The sequence below is a fragment of the Netta rufina genome (assembly GCF_964035555.1).
Source record: "Netta rufina genome assembly, chromosome: 9".
NCBI lineage: Eukaryota > Metazoa > Chordata > Aves > Anseriformes > Anatidae > Netta > Netta rufina.
The window spans coordinates 12,699,974-12,717,748 of record NC_140132.1 but is presented as its reverse complement, the minus strand read 5'-3'; the positions used below and the strand labels follow the sequence as shown (position 1 = coordinate 12,717,748).

Here is a 17,775-nt window from a genome sequence, read left to right as displayed (position 1 = left end):
AGCTTGTGCTCCGTTTATCAGCAGAGAAATTCATTTGCCGTTTTATCACCGAGTAAATCACCATTGTATCTGTTTGTTTGAAAAGAGTTTGAAAGTATCACTTATACCAGAAAATAAATGTCTAATAGACATAAGTTTAAATAACTGTCCTCTGGAAACTTGCATGAAAGGTTAAAATGGAAGCTGTTTAATAGCTTTATTTACTCTAAGCACTACCGGCTGGAAGTAATGAACTTCTAGATGTGATATAAAGATAACATTTAGCAGAGTACTATCGAATTTGATAAGAGCTTGTTTCCTCAGTGCCAAAGCTTAAGGATGCTGATGTCCCAGATTAGTAGACTTCTGATTTACAGGTCATGGGAGAGTGATGGCTGGGGTACTGAGGGCACTGACAGGACCTAGATGAGGAGGGGGCCTCCTTAGCTGCAGGTCACTGCCCTGCTCTTTCAGAAGAGCTTTCCTAGCCTATTTCATCTGAAAGTAAAAAGGCCTAAAGCAATTTCAGTCTATTTCTTGCTATAAAATAATCAGCTGCTATATCTTAGGTGAGGAACTGGGAACTTCTTGCATCAATCTGGACTTTGAAAAATCACATTTAGCTGGGCTCACGCACATGCCCCTGGTAAGCTCTGTCACGCCGTACTCTTCACACGCAGGTTGCAATAAGATGAAGCACGGCTCTGCCGCCTCCGCTTTCTACAAGGGTTGCTTCCCTCCTCCTGTGGCTGCTTCAAAGCTTCTCCTTGCCTGCCGGATGGGGACCCTCCTCCTCTGTCCATCTGTTTAAGCCACTTCCGAGGGGGAAGCTGCAGTTGGATGGTATAAATAAAGGGGAATAATGTAATTAATGCTAGTCAGAACGGTTTTGTAGGAAATTATTCCTACCAAATATGCTGATGACAAACATTGAACGTTTGGTAAATGGAGGCAGCTATACGAGGTGTCACAGGAGGAGTGGGAATTCGGGCACTGATTAAAAAATCAGCGCTATACACTATCAGCGTAGTTTACTTTCCAGTACTAAGATCTGGGTGGGTTCTGATGGGTTCTGGTGTCCTGCAGCAAGCCTTAGCTAGCCCACACGCCTCCCTGGCAGGGAAGAGAGATGGGGCCTGGGGGCTTGGCATCAGCATTAGTTCTGCCTTTGGGTTGCAAGCAATGCTGTCTACAAACTTAGGGGTTGCTATCAACAAGGAAAAATAGCCAATGTGTTTGTCTTCTGTGCTGCCTGCTGCAGGAGCTTCGGCAGCTGAAGGGCAGCTGGGTTTGTATTGTCTCCCATTCTCTTCTAGGTTTGGGGCAGGAGACTGTGGCTGTTCAAGAACATGAGTTGGGTTCTCCTTGATATTACAAAGCCAGCACATAAATATTGTTTCATATGGAGATTAATTAGTTGTTTTTCAAACCTTACTTTAATTGCAAAGATCAAAAACTGTAATAAGATAAGCCATTTTGCTCCTAGGAGCTGCCATGGTTGGCAGTGGTGAGTGTTCCCTTTAATACATGCTTCTTTGGAAGGTGAGCAGCTCTTACAGTACAGCTGGCTGATTGTGCACAGTGATTCAGCACAGCATATTTCAGTACATAGCAAAGGGATTTTATCTTAGAAAGCGCCATATTCCTTACGAACTGGTCAGAATGTGTGTCGAAAAAGCTGCCGAATGCCACTCTGCCCAGAGAGTTATGAGTTGACGTGGGCATTTCCCGAGTGCCAGCCAGCCCCTACCCACCGTGTTATAAAATCCCGCGCAGCTCGGCCCCAGCTCCAGCTGCAGTCACACTGCTAAAGCAAACGCCCAGCTCATGCACCCACAGGTGGCTCAGCAAAAAAGCAGAGGCTCTTTGTGAGCGCAGCCAACATCCGTCACCCACAGCTCAGCTGCTGTTCCTGTAAGTGAAGCCTGGTAGCTGAGTTTGTAAAATTGTAGCTTTGACATCCATTCCTTTCCCTATTCTAGTCCTCTCCACTTTGTGTTAGAAAGCTAAAGCTCTACATTTCTAGAAGACTGACAAGGCTCACAAGATTTCAAAAAATGGAAATAGGGGGTTTATTCATAATGCTGAGTACACTTCAGGCTTGTCAAAGTCTACGCAACAGGCCTGCTAAGCGACCTGTGAGTTAACAGCATCCCAGATCACTCCAACACCTTCACTCATTAATTGCCAAGTCCAGCTGTCCCCCTCCACAGCTCGCTGGGCCAAATCCCTGCCATTTGACCAGACTGAACTCAGCTCTTTATGTTGTAGTAGCTTGGCTAGTGAGATGCTGCTTGAGACTCCTGGATTATTTTCCCCCTGTAGCACTGGCTGTGTGCCAGCCCTTACGTCCCCTGCCCGCGGGGCTGTACCGTCTCGGTGCTCTTCTCCCTGAGGAGCAGCACCCTGCAGCGAGCGTGCACGTGAGTGCGGTGGCAGCACAGGGCAGCTGAAAAGAGGCAGTGGGGAGCGCTGACACCTGGTTCTGCAGAAAGTGGGAGCCTCCCATCCTCCCCTTCCCAGTCATCCTGATGTTATTTTTGTCAAAAGGGATACACTGCATTAAGCTGTTTCTGGTTCAGTGAAGGGACATTTACTGTCCAGAGGCAGACTATATTTGATTTTTTTTTTTCGAATGCTTCCAGTTAACTCTCCTGATTTACTGTATGTGCTATTATCCTGTCATTCTTTTACAACATGCATCTTTTTTTTCTTTGAGAAGGACAAAACCAGTCACCATGAGCAGTAGATAACTGTGATCAAGCCAACCTAAGGTGCACAGCATGTGTATTATGTAGCAGGGCCGACAGTGTTACAGTGTGGCCCATAACCACAGACAGTGCGTTTTGTACATCTTCTTTTTCTCCCTCTGGTCTCCTAGATTCCTCTTTCCATTGTCTTCCCAGAATTTATATATATGTGTATATATATATATTTTTTTTTTCTTTCCTAGATTAGGCCCTCTATGAGACATGGTGTCTCACAGACAACTAGTGGCCCTGAGCACAGGCACTTGAACTCTCTGGGAGACTTACTATAAGCAGCTTAAATGCTAAGTTTAACCACTCTAAAGGTTTAAAGCTCTTACCATCCTAGGCCAGCACTGAGGCCTCAGAATACTTTCTGCTCTTAAGTGTGTCTCTAACCATTGGCACTCACGCTTCTATTTCAAGGTTGTCCATAGCAGGGCTGCACTGGCAGCACACGGACATCCTTCACCAACAAGGTACCACTGCTGAGCCCTGTTTGCTGGCTGAGGCAAACTCACCATTATGAGATTGCAGTACATCAAAATTACTTTTTTTTTTTTTTTTAAATGGTGGTAAATGCAATGTGCCCAAGTGATTTGGAACAAATGCTACTGAGAGCAAAGTCAGTTGAAGCACCTGCCAGACTACTGACAGCTCTTTTTCATGTTTCTCATGAGGTGCAAGCAGTAGTCAATGCTTGTTTGGCTCAGCATCAATTGTGCCAAAGCTGCAGCTACACTGGCTGCTTTTCTGTGAGGATCTGGCAGTTTGATGTTCTCTGTCCACAGCTCATCAGCGATGGCAGCGTGGTGTATGCAGAAGCCCTCTGGGACCATGTCACGATGGATGATCAAGAGCTGGGATTCAAGGCTGGTGATGTCATTGAAGTAATGGATGCTACCAACAAGGAATGGTGGTGGGGAAGGATTCTGGACAGCGAAGGCTGGTTTCCAGCCAGCTTTGTACGGGTAAGAGCTTGATTTTTTTTCTATGTCTCTCCATTATCGCCAGGTGGTTTTTTTTGGTTTTTTGTTTTGTTTTTTCCCAGGTTTTATGTTCTGTAGTGAATGCTGAGAACTTCTACTGCTAGGATAGTTGGTTTAACATGTGCTTGTTACCATTCCTCTATGCATGGCCATTTACATTGAACTCTTGGGGATGGGCTGCCACCAGTGTGGAGAATTCCCTCTTTGCATCAGTAAATCAGAGCAAGGACAGTTTAGTTGTAGGTTCTGGAGCTAAGGTGAGCTGTACCAGCTGAGGAACTGCCCTGCATAGTGGTTTGCAGCCTGGGCTCCTGCTTACCCAGATGTGTGTTGGCTGGTTTGCAACCAAGCACCCAGAATCACCCTCGGGAGTAAGCAAGATGTACTTCCTAGCAGAATCCCAGAAGCAACTGACAGAGGTCTTCACTGTAGGCTCTATTTCAGACAGTAGGCATGAGCATGGCACCAAATTTAGTCCAGTGCCATACACCACATCCAAACATCTGTGACAACATGGCTCACACACACCTTCTAGCTGTGGAGTTTTAAAAACATCAGGCTGCTGGGCTACAACACAGCAGTGTATTTCAGGCACTTAAAATAGAGAAGAAAAAAAAAACACATAAAATGGTGTCTTGGAGGTGGTGATGTCAATTACTAGAGGGTGAATATGAATCACTTGATATTGACCAATTTAGGGGCCAAGGCGCTCTCCCTGGTGCCAGTTACAAAGACCATATAGCAATAGCTATATGGAACAGGTAGACAGGCCCAGCTGTGTACAGCAGAGGTTGGATCTATTTCCAACAGAGCATTCTGAAACACATGAATTCTCCATGCAAGTTGGGGGCTGGGGGGCAAGAGTCTGGGTAATTTCTGTGCACTCTTTTCTTTCTGTGAGAAGAAAGGCTTTTTTCATTTATTTGGGCTGTGACTGTTGGTATGGATGCCTGGCTGCTTTCACCACGTAAACACAGTGCTGCAGAGGTGATTTGGTGCCTAAGGACAGGGAGATTCTTAGATACTCAGCTTCTTATCCAGGTCACTTTAGATCACAAATGACCCCAAACCAGGTGAAGCATGAAAGGAGGTTATCTGGTGTCTGTAGGAAAAGTCCTTGGTGAAGCAGAGCAGGTTGTGCTACAGAAGTTGTGAAATGCATTGTTACAGAGCTTGCAAGAAACGGTCTCAGCTGGTAACTGTTACAAACAGTATATGTTTTTTGCAAGAAAGATTACTAGGACCAAATTCTCAGCACTGGTGGAGATGGAGCTACTATTTTCACAGCCAAAACACAGGCCTTGTTTTCGTTCACATTACTGACAAATTGTCCTGCTGGCAATTTCAGGGGAAAGCAGACTAGTGCTAGCCATTAGGGATGAAGAATAACAAGTTCTTTTAGCAGAGTAATTACAACACTTATTCAAGCATCCAACTGAAGATTTCCTACTAATTATCTCTGTGTCTCAAGCTTACTGCTGGGAAGGGCAGAATGGTCTGGGACTTGAGTAAACCTGCAGGTTTCTCAGTTACTCCACACAAGTTTTAGGCCAAGGTCTGAGTTTAAGACCAGCCAATGCTGTTTTACTCACAGCGAAGGAAAACCAGGATTGCACATCTTAAGGGTTTCACCAACTGTAAAGAGTAAGTGCAATCTATGCCTCTGCTGGCAAGGGATGGGTATGCATTATTTTTTATACAGAGAGATACATGTATATCAAGAGAAAAACAATCCTGCCTAGAAGTGACTACATTAAAAGTTTAAAGCAGGCCTGTATCATTGTATTAAAACTGCTTACATTTATGCATGTTCCTACCTCAGAGTTTTTCATTTATTTTTTTGTGCTGGGATTGATGACTTGTATATAAAATATTCCCATGGGTGCTCTGGGATCTATTAAATATGCAGTTACAATACTACTATGTGAAATAAAGCTCCCAAGTGAAATGCACCAACAATTTCTTGTCCTTAGCAAAGGTACTTTGGTATTGCTGACAGTCTATGTAGTGACTGTAGTACAGCATGTCTACAAAATGCTGCTGCTTGTCTCTGCTTATGCTATGCTGCCATCTCATGGGCACTGTGAAGGAGCCATGAGTTACACGCACAGCCCTGTAATGTAATGCAGCTTTTCATTACATTATGTGCCCGCTGGCAGCCGCATTTGCTTTTATATTAAAAATACATTATCTCTAAATAACCTTGGGGAAGCAGGTACTTCTGAGGGCTATCTGATATTTATAGCATGGGAATAATAATATAACTCTTATCAAAAAAAAGGCAAATAGTTACTGCTTTTCCCCTCTCTCCCAAAAAGTCCCCTCACAAATACCTAAGCAGAATTCACTTTGATAAAACATTTCCTGTCCTGATTGTGTACGTGTTCTCCCTCAAGGGCTTCATATCATTCCTGTGACTTCTGTCCGAGATATGCCTGCTTAAAACCACCCATATCACATATTAACAGTTAATTGGCTTGAAATTACCATCCCCAAACTGTCAAAACCTTTCCTTCAGGGGCTATGTGTTTACACATTACATACCATGGGAAAATACATTTACAGGCAGCATGTACAGAGTAGCCCTCTTCCCTCCTTATCCTAGCTCAGTCTTTGTCTGCCATTCTGTCAACCCTCCCAAACTTCCTTTCTTTGGAAGACTTGTATTTCTTACTACGAACAGTGAATGTCTTGTGTGTGGTACAGCTCCGAGTGAACCAGGATGAACCCATGGAAGATTACCCTGTAAAGGTAGAGGGTGGCAAAGAAGACGACTCCAGCAGTGGTACCCGCCGCTTCGGGATGGGGCAGACCACCAAAGATCAAATGAGGACCAACGTTATCAATGAGATCTTAAGCACAGAGAGAGACTACATCAAGCATCTGAAGGACATTTGTGAGGTAACGGAGTAAGGGGGAAGCAAAAGAAAGAACATCCCTAATGGAAACCAGAGGCTGTCCTGTTCTTGTGCAGACATATGGTCCCGAAGTGGGTAACTTTCCTCCTCTGAAAATGAGATGGTTTTGCCATCAGAGCCTGTCCTGCTACATAGTATCACATGCTCAGAAAACAGAAGACAATTCATTACAGCAATATCCCCAATGCCTCTGAATTTGGAGCACCCAGTTATGCTCTGATTAAATGGAATTAATTGTATTTCCCATGCCAGAGAAAAGTAAATGTCTAGCATTGCTGTCCTCTTTAATACATGTTCTGAGGTAATATAATCAGCAACTCCAACCTTCAGGCAAGTTATGCTCAGATTGAAGCAACTGGGGGATATTCAGCCTTTCACTTCCAAATATGCTGAGTATTGTGACACCCCTTCCAGAAGTGACACGCTGTCAAATACACTGGGGTAAATTAAGGTAATTGATAAAAGAGTAGTGCAGGAACACAGATTTTCACTAAAATGACACGAAAAATGTAGTGTCCTCCAGGAGAGCCAGCTGGGGCAAAGCAGCAACACTTACCAAGCACCCTTCCTTCATGAGTCCAGAATTCTCCCATGTCTTTGAATAAGTGATGAATTTGGTAACATGAGCAGCCACGCCAGATCCTCAACTGAATTTAGGTGTCAGTGGATCAGTACAGGGGTCAGAACACCCTGTAGCCTGCAGACAGACAAAAATGTTTTCTACAGGAGAGAAGGCAGCTCTGGGTGTGGGTTACTGCTTCATTTATGGCAGTGACATGACTGTGGGTTGATTTCTATTTCTGCCATAATTTGAGTGATATTTGAGGAAATAACAGCTAAGGGATGGATGCACTTGTGAACGAAGCGGGTACAAGAACCTGTACAACTGACTGCAGTCCTAGGGTTTTCTGATGATATCCAAAGGCCTCTGAGCAAGTGCCCAGCAAGCTTTCCAATGTGGTTTCCTCCTAGGGTTACATTAAACAGTGCCGCAAAAGAGCTGACATGTTTACAGAGGAACAGCTGAAGACAATCTTTGGGAATATTGAAGACATCTACAGATGCCAGAAGAAATTTGTTAAAGCACTGGAGAAGAAATTCAACAAAGACCACCCACATTTAAGTGAGGTTGGCTCCTGCTTCTTGGAATATGTAAGTAAATTTTACTTAAGGGGAAAGAGGTGGCTGAGCATGGGTTAGGCCAGAGGATTTGAAAGTTGGTCTGAGAACTGAAGCTCTTGATGTTCTGTTTGAACAGCCCATCAAACAAACCTACCCCAGCCAGCTAGAGGAGCTCTTGTGGTTGCAGCAAGAACATTTCCAAAATGCCTCAGCTCCTGAGCACTGTATTGCCTGCCAGACCATGCTACTTCAGGCAGAGGTGTAAATCCCAAGTTGGGCCTGAGTTTACAGCTATGGTATTTTCAGGTTTGTGCAGGATCAGCAGGCGGTTGCTGAGCAGGTCATTAAAAACATTCGGCTGAGCACAGGCCAGAATAGACAGAAATGTCTCAGGCTCTCAGATCAGCTGCACGAGCCCCAGCTTTAGGTCTCCTGGCTTCAAAGCGTTAGGGGAGCATACAATTTATCAAACAGCCCCAATGTGATGCAGGTTTGGAGCCAGGCCATCGCCCAAAGGAACACGGACAGTAAATCCCTTTAATTTCCTTTGCAGCAAACAGAGTTTCAGATCTACTCTGAATACTGCAACAACCACCCTAACGCCTGCATGGAGCTGTCCCGCCTCACCAAAGTTAACAAGTACGTCTACTTCTTCGAAGCCTGCCGCCTGCTGCAGAAGATGATTGACATCTCTCTGGATGGGTTTCTGCTGACGCCAGTGCAGAAAATCTGCAAATACCCACTGCAACTGGCTGAACTGCTCAAATACACCAACCCTCAACACAGGTAAGTCAGCATGGTGGGGAGGGGAGGGAACTGGTCTCATGGAAATGGACTAATGAAGAATTTTGTATTGAGAGCAGTTTACTAAGAGCAGCCAGTACCACAATTCTTCTGTGTTACCTTGTAGATACCAAAAAGAAAAGAGAAAACAAAACAAACAAACAAAACCCAGAAATTTTCAGTCAAATACCTAAATTTCCATTACAGTAGCACTGGGCTTTCCTGGCTGTTAGAGACCTGAAGTTGCAAAGTCCACCTTTTATCATGGTGCTTTCCTATTTATATTCGGCCTTTCTATCTGCGGTACCTGCACATACAGACTTCGTAGTTTTTTCCTATCGCGATGGTATTGAATACTTTGCCACCAGAAGCACTGATTGAATATAGCCCAACATGTCTATGAACCTACACCAGGGCTTGTCGAGGCTGAAAGTTAGTCATGAATTTTGCTTGGTGCTTTCCCTGTGGGAAGTCACGACCTACAGCAATCAAATCAATCCTTGCCTGCAAATCCATAGCTCCATTTCAGGGTGAAGGCACTGCTGTTGGCTCAATTAACAGTGTGACTTAGTAAAGCATCTGAAATAATTAGCTACAGAAATAAAGCATGAAAACCTGTATTAAAGTATTGATATTGGTCCCTTGTGCCAACTTAATTTTACCACCCTGATTTACAGCAATGGTATTTCTCAGACTTGTTTTCCACGTCTTATTAAATCATAAGCATGTTGTTCTGGAATTCTCTCTAAACAGAAAGCTCCTTAATGGAGTACACAGATGTTAGAAAATTGCATTAGAGATAAGTTGTACCGAACTGCTCCTTCTCAGCTACTCTAACTCAAAAGAAGTTGCTGGTGGCAGCAGATGGTGTGTGGTGAGGGTGGATCAGCTTCTGTCCTACCCTTCCGGATTAACTAGCAGCTCCTATTTGAAACCAAGCCACATCTAAACCATCTTACCTCTGTGTGATAGAATTGTTCCCTGTAAGAAAACTGTGGCATTATGAATATATTGTATTAATGTGGGGAAAAAGCAATGCTTAGAAAGCTGTGGAAAATTTTCCAGCAACTAGTATTTACGCCTCTGTGACTGGATTTCATTACTTGCCTCCTTCTCAAGTCAGGCCTGGATTTGTTACAAGACTATATAATCTGTGCCTTAAAAGCAGCACACTTCCAAAAAGCTGCCTACAGCCACATGTACCTAATACATTCAATATAAAGTTGCTGGGGTAGGGCAGCAAGTAGCACTAATGTTTTCTGCTCTCCAGCCCTACAGCATGCTAGGTTGCACTCCTTTGGAGCATAGATGCAATAAATTTAATTTAAATAAAATAAATTTTAATTAAAATTTAAAAAGTCCTTTTGTTATGACACAACTCTGCTCTACCACAGGGATTATAAAGACGTCGAAGCTGCCTTAAATGCCATGAAGAACGTTGCTCGGCTCATCAATGAGAGAAAGCGGCGGCTAGAGAACATTGACAAAATTGCTCAGTGGCAAAGTTCCATAGAAGACTGGGAGGTAAGACAGACTTTCCCCATGCAGTGAATGGATTGTATTTACTTTCTTCCACTCTCCCTCATTCTCCCCATCTGCCTATAGGAAGAACTTCATAACAGTTCTGTTGTTCTGTGGGTTTTTGTGTGTGTGCTTTTTAAAATGATGCGATCTTTTATTACAACCGAAAAGGTCTAGCAAATCCCAGCTAGACCAGCTGCCTTTTTGCCTGTTCCCTGGGATTTTTTTTTTCCTTTTTTTCCTTCCAGAATAAAATTGGAATGTAGGCTGGTGAAATCCTATTGTTCTCCTCTTGTTCCCCATTCTACTGAGTGGTTTAGAATTGGTCAAAATGGGCAGAATTACCCCTTAATGTGCTTAGTAAGGCACATCATTCTCGTAGAAAGGCAAGCTCTGATATAGCTAAAATGGAAGCAAAATTTCACTGTAGATTCAACATAAAAAAAAATTAGCTAAAGAAAAAAACACAAAGCTACTCATTTTCTGAACCTCAGAGTCAGTAAAACCACTCCCTCTCCCACCAAAGGAAGTCAGACTAAATTCTAAGCTACCTCCTTACATGATTCCTTTAATGTCAGGGATGTACCAGCTGCCCTAAGCAGACTCCCTAGAGAAGGAAAAATTTCATTTAACACACTATTGTTCTATTCCAATTCAGTTCCCATTCCCTGGGAACCGAAGGGCACAGCATCCTCCATGATACAACAAGGCTTCTTCTCTATCACAGAGGCTCCCTCTCATTCCTGGAAGAGTGTTTCAGCAGCAGGGCTTCAGGCTACACAACCACTCTGAGGTTCTCCTGTGAGACCATGGGCTTATTTCTTCTCTCTTGTTTTGGGATGGCACAGACCAGACCTCTTTTACTGCTCTTACTTCTCAGGGTGAAGATGTGCTAGTCAAAAGCTCAGAACTCATCTATTCTGGGGAACTAACCAAAATCTCCCATCCTCAAGCCAAGAGCCAACAGAGGATGTTCTTCCTCTTCGATCACCAGCTTGTCTGCTGCAAGAAGGTAAACTTGAGTAGATAAATCCAAGTTCTGTTACAATGCTGAAAAATGAATCAACTCCCTCAGTTCATTTCCAGTTGTTCTCTACCTGTCTGTTTCTGTAATACTTAATTCTGTTTGCAGTGTATGTGCTTCTTGCACAGACAAGAGATTTAGGTGCATTCAGGGCAGTCTTTTTTCTGGCATCCTGGTGTTCTGTACACCTGACCAGAGCAATAAACCAACTGTTAGCCAAAATCTTGTAGTAAGAGAGCTGTAAGAGCACACTGCACTGCTTCTAGGATTAGCGTGTGGGTTTATTTTATGCAACTCAAGTATCAGCACTGACGCTCTCATTCTTTTAAATCTGTTCTTTTTTCAACTGCACTTCCACATGGGATTAGTATCCCATTCAGAAGCTTTCATGTAAAGGAAAAATTTGCATGATTGTGTGATCTCTCTTACAGGACCTTCTGCGTCGGGACATCTTGTACTATAAAAGTCGGATCAACATGGATGACATGGAAATCCTAGATGTAGAAGATGGAAAGGACAAGGACTTCAGTATCAGTGTGAAAAATGCATTTAAATTACACTGCCGCAACACTGAGGAAGTCCACTTATTTTGTGCAAAAAAGCCTGAGCAGAAACAGCGCTGGCTGAAGGCCTTTGAGAATGAAAGGAGACAGGTTCAGCTCGACCAGGAAACAGGTATGCAGAAAGCAATGCTGTAACACAGGGGTATGTTTTTTATTTTATTTTTTTGACAGGAAGCCAAAGCATGCTCCAGGCCAGCTCTGGGCTGCTGACTAGAATGCACTGAATGAATTTGTGCAATTTGAAATACAAACCACAATGATCAGACACTGCAGGAAGTCCTCGGAGACCTTGATGTCTTTAATGAGTTCAGGCAGGGCTGACAAAATAGGCAATGTATTACACAGAGCATCAATTATTGTGCAAGATATCATGAGAGCCTGACATGGCAGCATCTGTACAAAACACATTCAGTCAAAAGATCGCATTGTGAGAGAGGGTTTTCATTGTTTTGTCCAAATAGTTCAGATGTGAGATCTGAGCCACAAAAGGTCTGGACTGGCTTTGTCAGCTGGTGGGGAGGGGTGGGGGCACTGGTGGGCAGTAAGCCTTGCCTGAGAGGTAAGGACCAGGCTGGGGGGGGAGCAGTACGTGCCCTACCCAGCTCTGGGAGTAATTTTAGATTGTGCCCTCCCACCTCAGGTACTTTCCAGCTTCACTGTTTCTCTTAATGTCTATGCAAGTATGCTCCCATGAAATACAACTGGATGACCTGCTGCTGACAGTCTCTCTTTTATTCTCCAGGTTTTTCAATAACGGAGGTGCAGAAAAAGCAAGCAATGCTGAATGCCAGCAAGCAGCACCACACCGGGAAGCCTAAAGGTGAGTCATTCCTGAACTTATAAATGCTGCTAGAACTGCAGGCTGGGGAGTGGTAGTGGTGTTTATGGACTACACTACTAGTGCTTAAGCCACCACCTCTGAGAGCATTGCCTTTTTTGTTTAAGCCTTAAGTTGGTGAGATACCTCTTCCCATGTTAAAGTGCTTCAGTTTGCATTCTCGTGGTCAGGTAGAGGTAGAGAGGGTTGTCAAACAGCTAGATAACGAGCAACTTGGACTGAAGTGATCATTCCCAGCTTGGAGATCTATATAGAAAACTAAATAATTATCACCAAAGATGAAGAACAGTAAAAATTAAGCTGTCTTACCCTTAACAGCAGAATCCATCGGTGAGACTGAAGGCCATATTCAGATGAACATACAGCATCCAAGAGCTGCCTAATATAAAATCAGCTGACTTTGTAATCCCTCTGCAGTTTCTTTCAGAGTTTCCCTGACATTTAATTTTCATTGCTGCAGATCACAATTGCTTGTTCTTTCTAATAAATGGCAAACATTCTTTGTCATTCATACCAGCATTGTTCTGCTAGATTTCTTCTAGGCATATCTTTTCCAGCTAGGACTCCAGAGCTAAACACTGCAAAGAAGTCCTGGTACCTCTAAGCCCTAAGACTGTATTAGATCCAGCTGATAAGTACCTCTCTTTATATGGCCTCTACAATTCTCTCCTATTTGACTTGAACTAAGTTTTAGTGGCATTAAGCTTTGAAACAACATCATAAAGAAAGGAGCACTTCATCCAGGACACACAGAAAAAAATGCTTTTTTTTAAACTGTGTTGACAGAGCTCAGATATGGGCCATCTGGTTCAGTAGAACGTTTTTCTTGCTAAAACTTCATTGATGTGTAGCAAAAGATGCTGGTGAAATGAAGTTTTAACGTTTGGTGTTAGTGACTTACCACTATCACGTGACCTCTCTGAATAAACCCATTCAATGAGTGGTGTTAACAAACTCCTGAGCAGGCCAGATGGTGAACTCCAGTGTAACACTGTGCAGTACAGTTCCTGGCTGATTCAGACAGCTGGAGTCAGGAAATTATTCCAAACTACAGGAGACCTGCTCTGCACCTGATCACCGAGTGCTGAACCTGAACCCACAGCTAAGCACAAGACCTGTTCTAAGGCTAGCTCACAGCCTCACCCTAGACGCCAGGCTCTCCAAACAGTATGACATTCCCTTTGTGAAGAGACAAGATGAAATTTTTTAATGATTCCTAAGATGCAGAGGGTCATAAAGGCTACTGCAGCGCTGACTTGTCCTGCCTGTGGAAAATGCATTAAAGCTTGCTATTCTGGCAGCATCCCATGAGCAGATGGCATGCTCATTAACAGTGCTGTTAAAATAAATAAATAAATAAAAATTAAGTGGCCAGAGGAGTGTGAATGCAAGCAACAGAACAGGCGGTTCCTGTGCCTGCAGCACTGTCATCTAAGGCTTCCTGCCACCCTTTTTTGTGATGCTTCCATCGCCCTTTATCTCCAGAAGAAGAGATGTAATTTGCTTTCCTTTAGGCTACAGAGAGTCCTCGTGGTGGCAACAGCCAGCAGTAGGATCCCAGATGAGTCCCCAGTAAGAAAGCTTGGCTACATTTCAAAATAAGCCAGAACTAAGATATGGCCACAAACGGAGTTTACAGCCATTTAGCTGCATTGTACGCTTGACAGAACACTGTCAGGGTATGCCGGACAGGATATGCTCTAGGGCTTCCACAGCACCAACCCTAAGCCTAAAAGGCAGTGCTGAAATAAGGGGTAAGCTGAGGGAAACCACATTTGTTCCCCTGCAGCTTTAACAGGGATGGGGCAGGGTGTATGGAAAGCACTGTGCTCAAGTAACACGCTTCACTTATTTCCTTGCCATCAGCTGTCACCAGGCCATACTACGACTTCCTGATGCGTCAGAAGCATCCCACCTTGCCTACTACACTCCCTCAGCAGCAAGTCTTCATGCTGGCAGAGCCCAAGCGCAAGCCCTCGAACTTCTGGCAGAACATCAGCAGGCTGACACCCTTCCGGAAATAAGGACAGCCCCATGTTTGTGCCTGAACCCCTTCTGAGAAAGCACTTTATCCATCAGTCCTAGGAGGTGGAGCCCAGGTTCTTCCAATCCTTTGTTTACAGAGGATGGCACATGTGCTCCTGCCTTCTCTATTTATTTTGCAGACCAACTGACCTGGCTCCGAGGTGAGACACTGCGTGTGTGCTTGCACACATGCATTTGTGCATCGAGCCAGCCTTGCACAGCACCCGCAACAAACTTCCAGGAAGAGATCACAGAATGGAACCTGATGTGTTTCATCTGGAAAGATTTTGCCTGTCAGCTGTACACTGCATCACTCCTTTCTGCTGTGAACACTACTGCTGCCTGGCAGCGGTCAGAGAGGGGATGGCAGCTGTTAAACCTACTGGCTCCTCGTCCACTGACATGCTCAGAACAACAGCTCAGTGTCGCTGACATACATTTTCCAGGGAGGAAAAATCCCTTCTATTCTCTGCCCATTCCCCATTCCCCACCTTTCTGATCAAGGACATGATCTTCCTACACACTTCTAACTAATTCAGTTAGCCTTTGCTGGCACTCAGACAAGACAACAGTGAGTATTACACTGTGACCCTTTTCTCTTTCCTTTAATTCAACAACACTGATGAACAACATAGTTCATTAAATGGTGCCAATCAACCTGCAGCATGAGTAAAGGTCAAGAATCTCTCTAGAGGGTTTGTTATTACAAGTTAGAGAAAAATGTGCCTAAATTAATACCATCAATTCCTTAGACTATCTTTTATCATTCTGCCATATTTCCTGGCCAATGAAAATGCTCACTGTTTGTAATGTGTTTATTTATGGTATAAACCAGAACTGTGTATTTTGTAAGTCTGTAATTGTTCTTGTCAGATGTTGTTAACTTTATGCCTGTTTTGTCTGTTTTTATTTTTTAAATAACAAAAGGTCGATATTTGCAAACCTAGCTCCCAGAAGTCAGTCTGCAGTTTGACACTGACAAACTAAAACCACGATAGTTATGCAAACTTCTACAGACCCTCAGTTCAAGGGGTATTATTACAGGGTTTTGACACCTTCAAAAAACAAAGCAAAATCAAACCTAAGGCTAATTGCAAAAGGCCAAGACTTAGCACTAAAAGCCTCACTTTAGGTACCCAGTTTTCAAACTGTGGCCAAGAAAAAATAAATTTAAACCTTGGTTAGGAAAAGGAAAGATTTGCCTTACCATAGTGAGAGTTAGAAGCCATACTGACTGAATTTCTTAGCTTAGGAGACATTGGAAGGAAGACACCCCCATGTTCCAACACGATGCTATTTGAGCAAGCACTAACTGCCTGCAGAGCTCAGAAGTCCAGTGTTTGTTAATGCTGTAGCTGACCAAAGTCTGGTCATCCAGGGATATCTGCATTCAGTAGCATGTACAAAGTCATTCTTGCACTATACCTTCTCCCCAGACCAGGGGCTATATAATTTCATAAAGAAACTTGTAAAAGTAAAGCTCAGCCTGTGTTTGTGTCTGACATGTCTTATCTGTGTAAACTTGTTTCTCTTCAAAATAATTGTGGAGATTTTCCTCTTGCAACTTAACGCGTGACTGCTAATCAGTGGAGAAGCACTTGCAGGCTTCCCTCAGTGAAGCCATCTTTTGGATGGCAGGCTGGTGGAAGCAAGATACGGCACCAGAGAGGTACTGGTCACTCAAAACACTGCTCAAGGTTAGCAAGTCATTGGTTGCACCAGCAGCTGAGTCCCAACTGCCTGCTAGCTACTTAAAGGGAAAAAAGTCAAGCAAACATGAAAAAAGCTGCAGGGGGTGCTGAAGCCTCCTCTGAGCAACAGGGAATTAAAGAGGCACAACAAGATCAGTGAATTAAGAAACAGTCCTGAGAGAACCCAGCAATTTCTCCTGGACCTGACACAGCCTGTGCCACACCTGCCACTGTTCCTGGGAAAACACACAGCCCATGCTCCTCGCCAAGGCAGAGCCCAATGTGCCATCACCACTCAATGCAGTCCTCTAGAGAATGGCAACAAGAACCCCAAATTGTCAAAAAAAATTATCTCTGGTGGCATGCAGCAGTCAGGAAACCAAGCCACTGGGACACTTGCAGGAATGGCCTTTGAACACTGAACAACCAGGCACACATCACTAAAACATGGAGGGCAAACAAGTATCAGCTCACTATTGTGCACTGCAGCTGCGTTACCAGCCTCGCAGTGCTCTTCCCACAGCAATGCCTCTAGCTCGTTGAACCCATGCAGCCCACGAGCCCTGGCTGGGCTTCCCCTTGTGGCTTAGTGCAGCGGCAGCCAACAGGACTGGCTGCCAGCTGGGCTGTGCCACCTGAGATAAGCAGAAGTTTTATTCACTTGAGGGGAAGAGGCCTCAAGACCTTGATGGGGGAAAAAAACAAAACCAAAAAAAAAAAAAAACAATTCTGTCAGAAAGCACTAAGGTAACCCCTCCCCCCACTGCTTCATCTTGCCCATCAGCATTATTTACAGCACCATGTCCTAGCCATACACAGCCTGCTGACTGCTTTGTGTGCCTCAAGCAGTGCCCTGTTTGGCCCTCCACCTCCTACACCCAATCTAAACACTAGTTCAGGTGCCAGCTGGCCACAGCTCACCCGCTGATAAACACTGTAGGCTCCAGGCATGAAGACCAGCATCCAGCACTGCCCCTCTGGTAGCTCAGTGGCGCTACTGAGCTGACCCCACACACCCCCAGCCCTCAGGGATGTCACCTGCATGCCCCAGACCCAGTGTCAGCACAGCACCAGCTCACAGTTACCTGCCAGCAGCCTAAGCCTTTGCACAGGCACGCTTCCTTTTTTGGGGACAGGCACCCATCGCTCCCTGACTCACCAGCGTAAGCTTTATTCCCCAGAAGTGCTGAGCAGAGCAATACACCATTCGGATTTCACATCATCCTGCACACTAAATGATTACCCTTGCTGCATTGCAACAACCAAACAGAGTCAGCCTTACAGAAAGCATCAGTAACAGAAAGCAATCAGTAACAGAAAGCAATCATTTCGTTTGTGTTTACCCTAAGTGTGTGCGCCCCTCCTTTCATTATCCATGTGTCTGTTTTGATTGGCCAGGAAGAAAAAGTGTTGACACAGAAGGGATCAATTCTCTGAGCCTATGAGCACTGTAGTATGGGGGGGGAGGGGAGGGGGATGCTGCATTGACCTAGACTAACCCAGGCCAGAAGAGGTGTTGGGATTTTACTTATCACAAGTCCCCCAACAACATACATGCGTGCACACACCCTCAAA

General features: G+C 44.4%; 1 protein-coding gene across 3 annotated transcripts in view; it reads left to right on the top strand.

Annotated features, from left to right (window-relative positions):
• Positions 1-14,508, top strand: part of ARHGEF4 (Rho guanine nucleotide exchange factor 4) — a gene marked incomplete at both ends in the record, with an annotated part of 108,660 nt that extends 94,152 nt beyond the window's left edge. For all 3 annotated transcript variants that reach the window (XM_084292002.1, XM_084292001.1, XM_084292003.1), the window contains 9 exons: positions 3,518-3,697; positions 6,422-6,616; positions 7,606-7,785; positions 8,309-8,541; positions 9,933-10,062; positions 10,940-11,071; positions 11,515-11,758; positions 12,389-12,466; positions 14,351-14,508. In XM_084292002.1, the coding sequence (XP_084148128.1) occupies positions 3,518-3,697; positions 6,422-6,616; positions 7,606-7,785; positions 8,309-8,541; positions 9,933-10,062; positions 10,940-11,071; positions 11,515-11,758; positions 12,389-12,466; positions 14,351-14,508 (1,530 nt within the window). The remainder of the gene's footprint in view (positions 1-3,517; positions 3,698-6,421; positions 6,617-7,605; positions 7,786-8,308; positions 8,542-9,932; positions 10,063-10,939; positions 11,072-11,514; positions 11,759-12,388; positions 12,467-14,350) is intronic.
• Between the last annotated feature and the right edge of the window lie 3,267 nt (positions 14,509-17,775).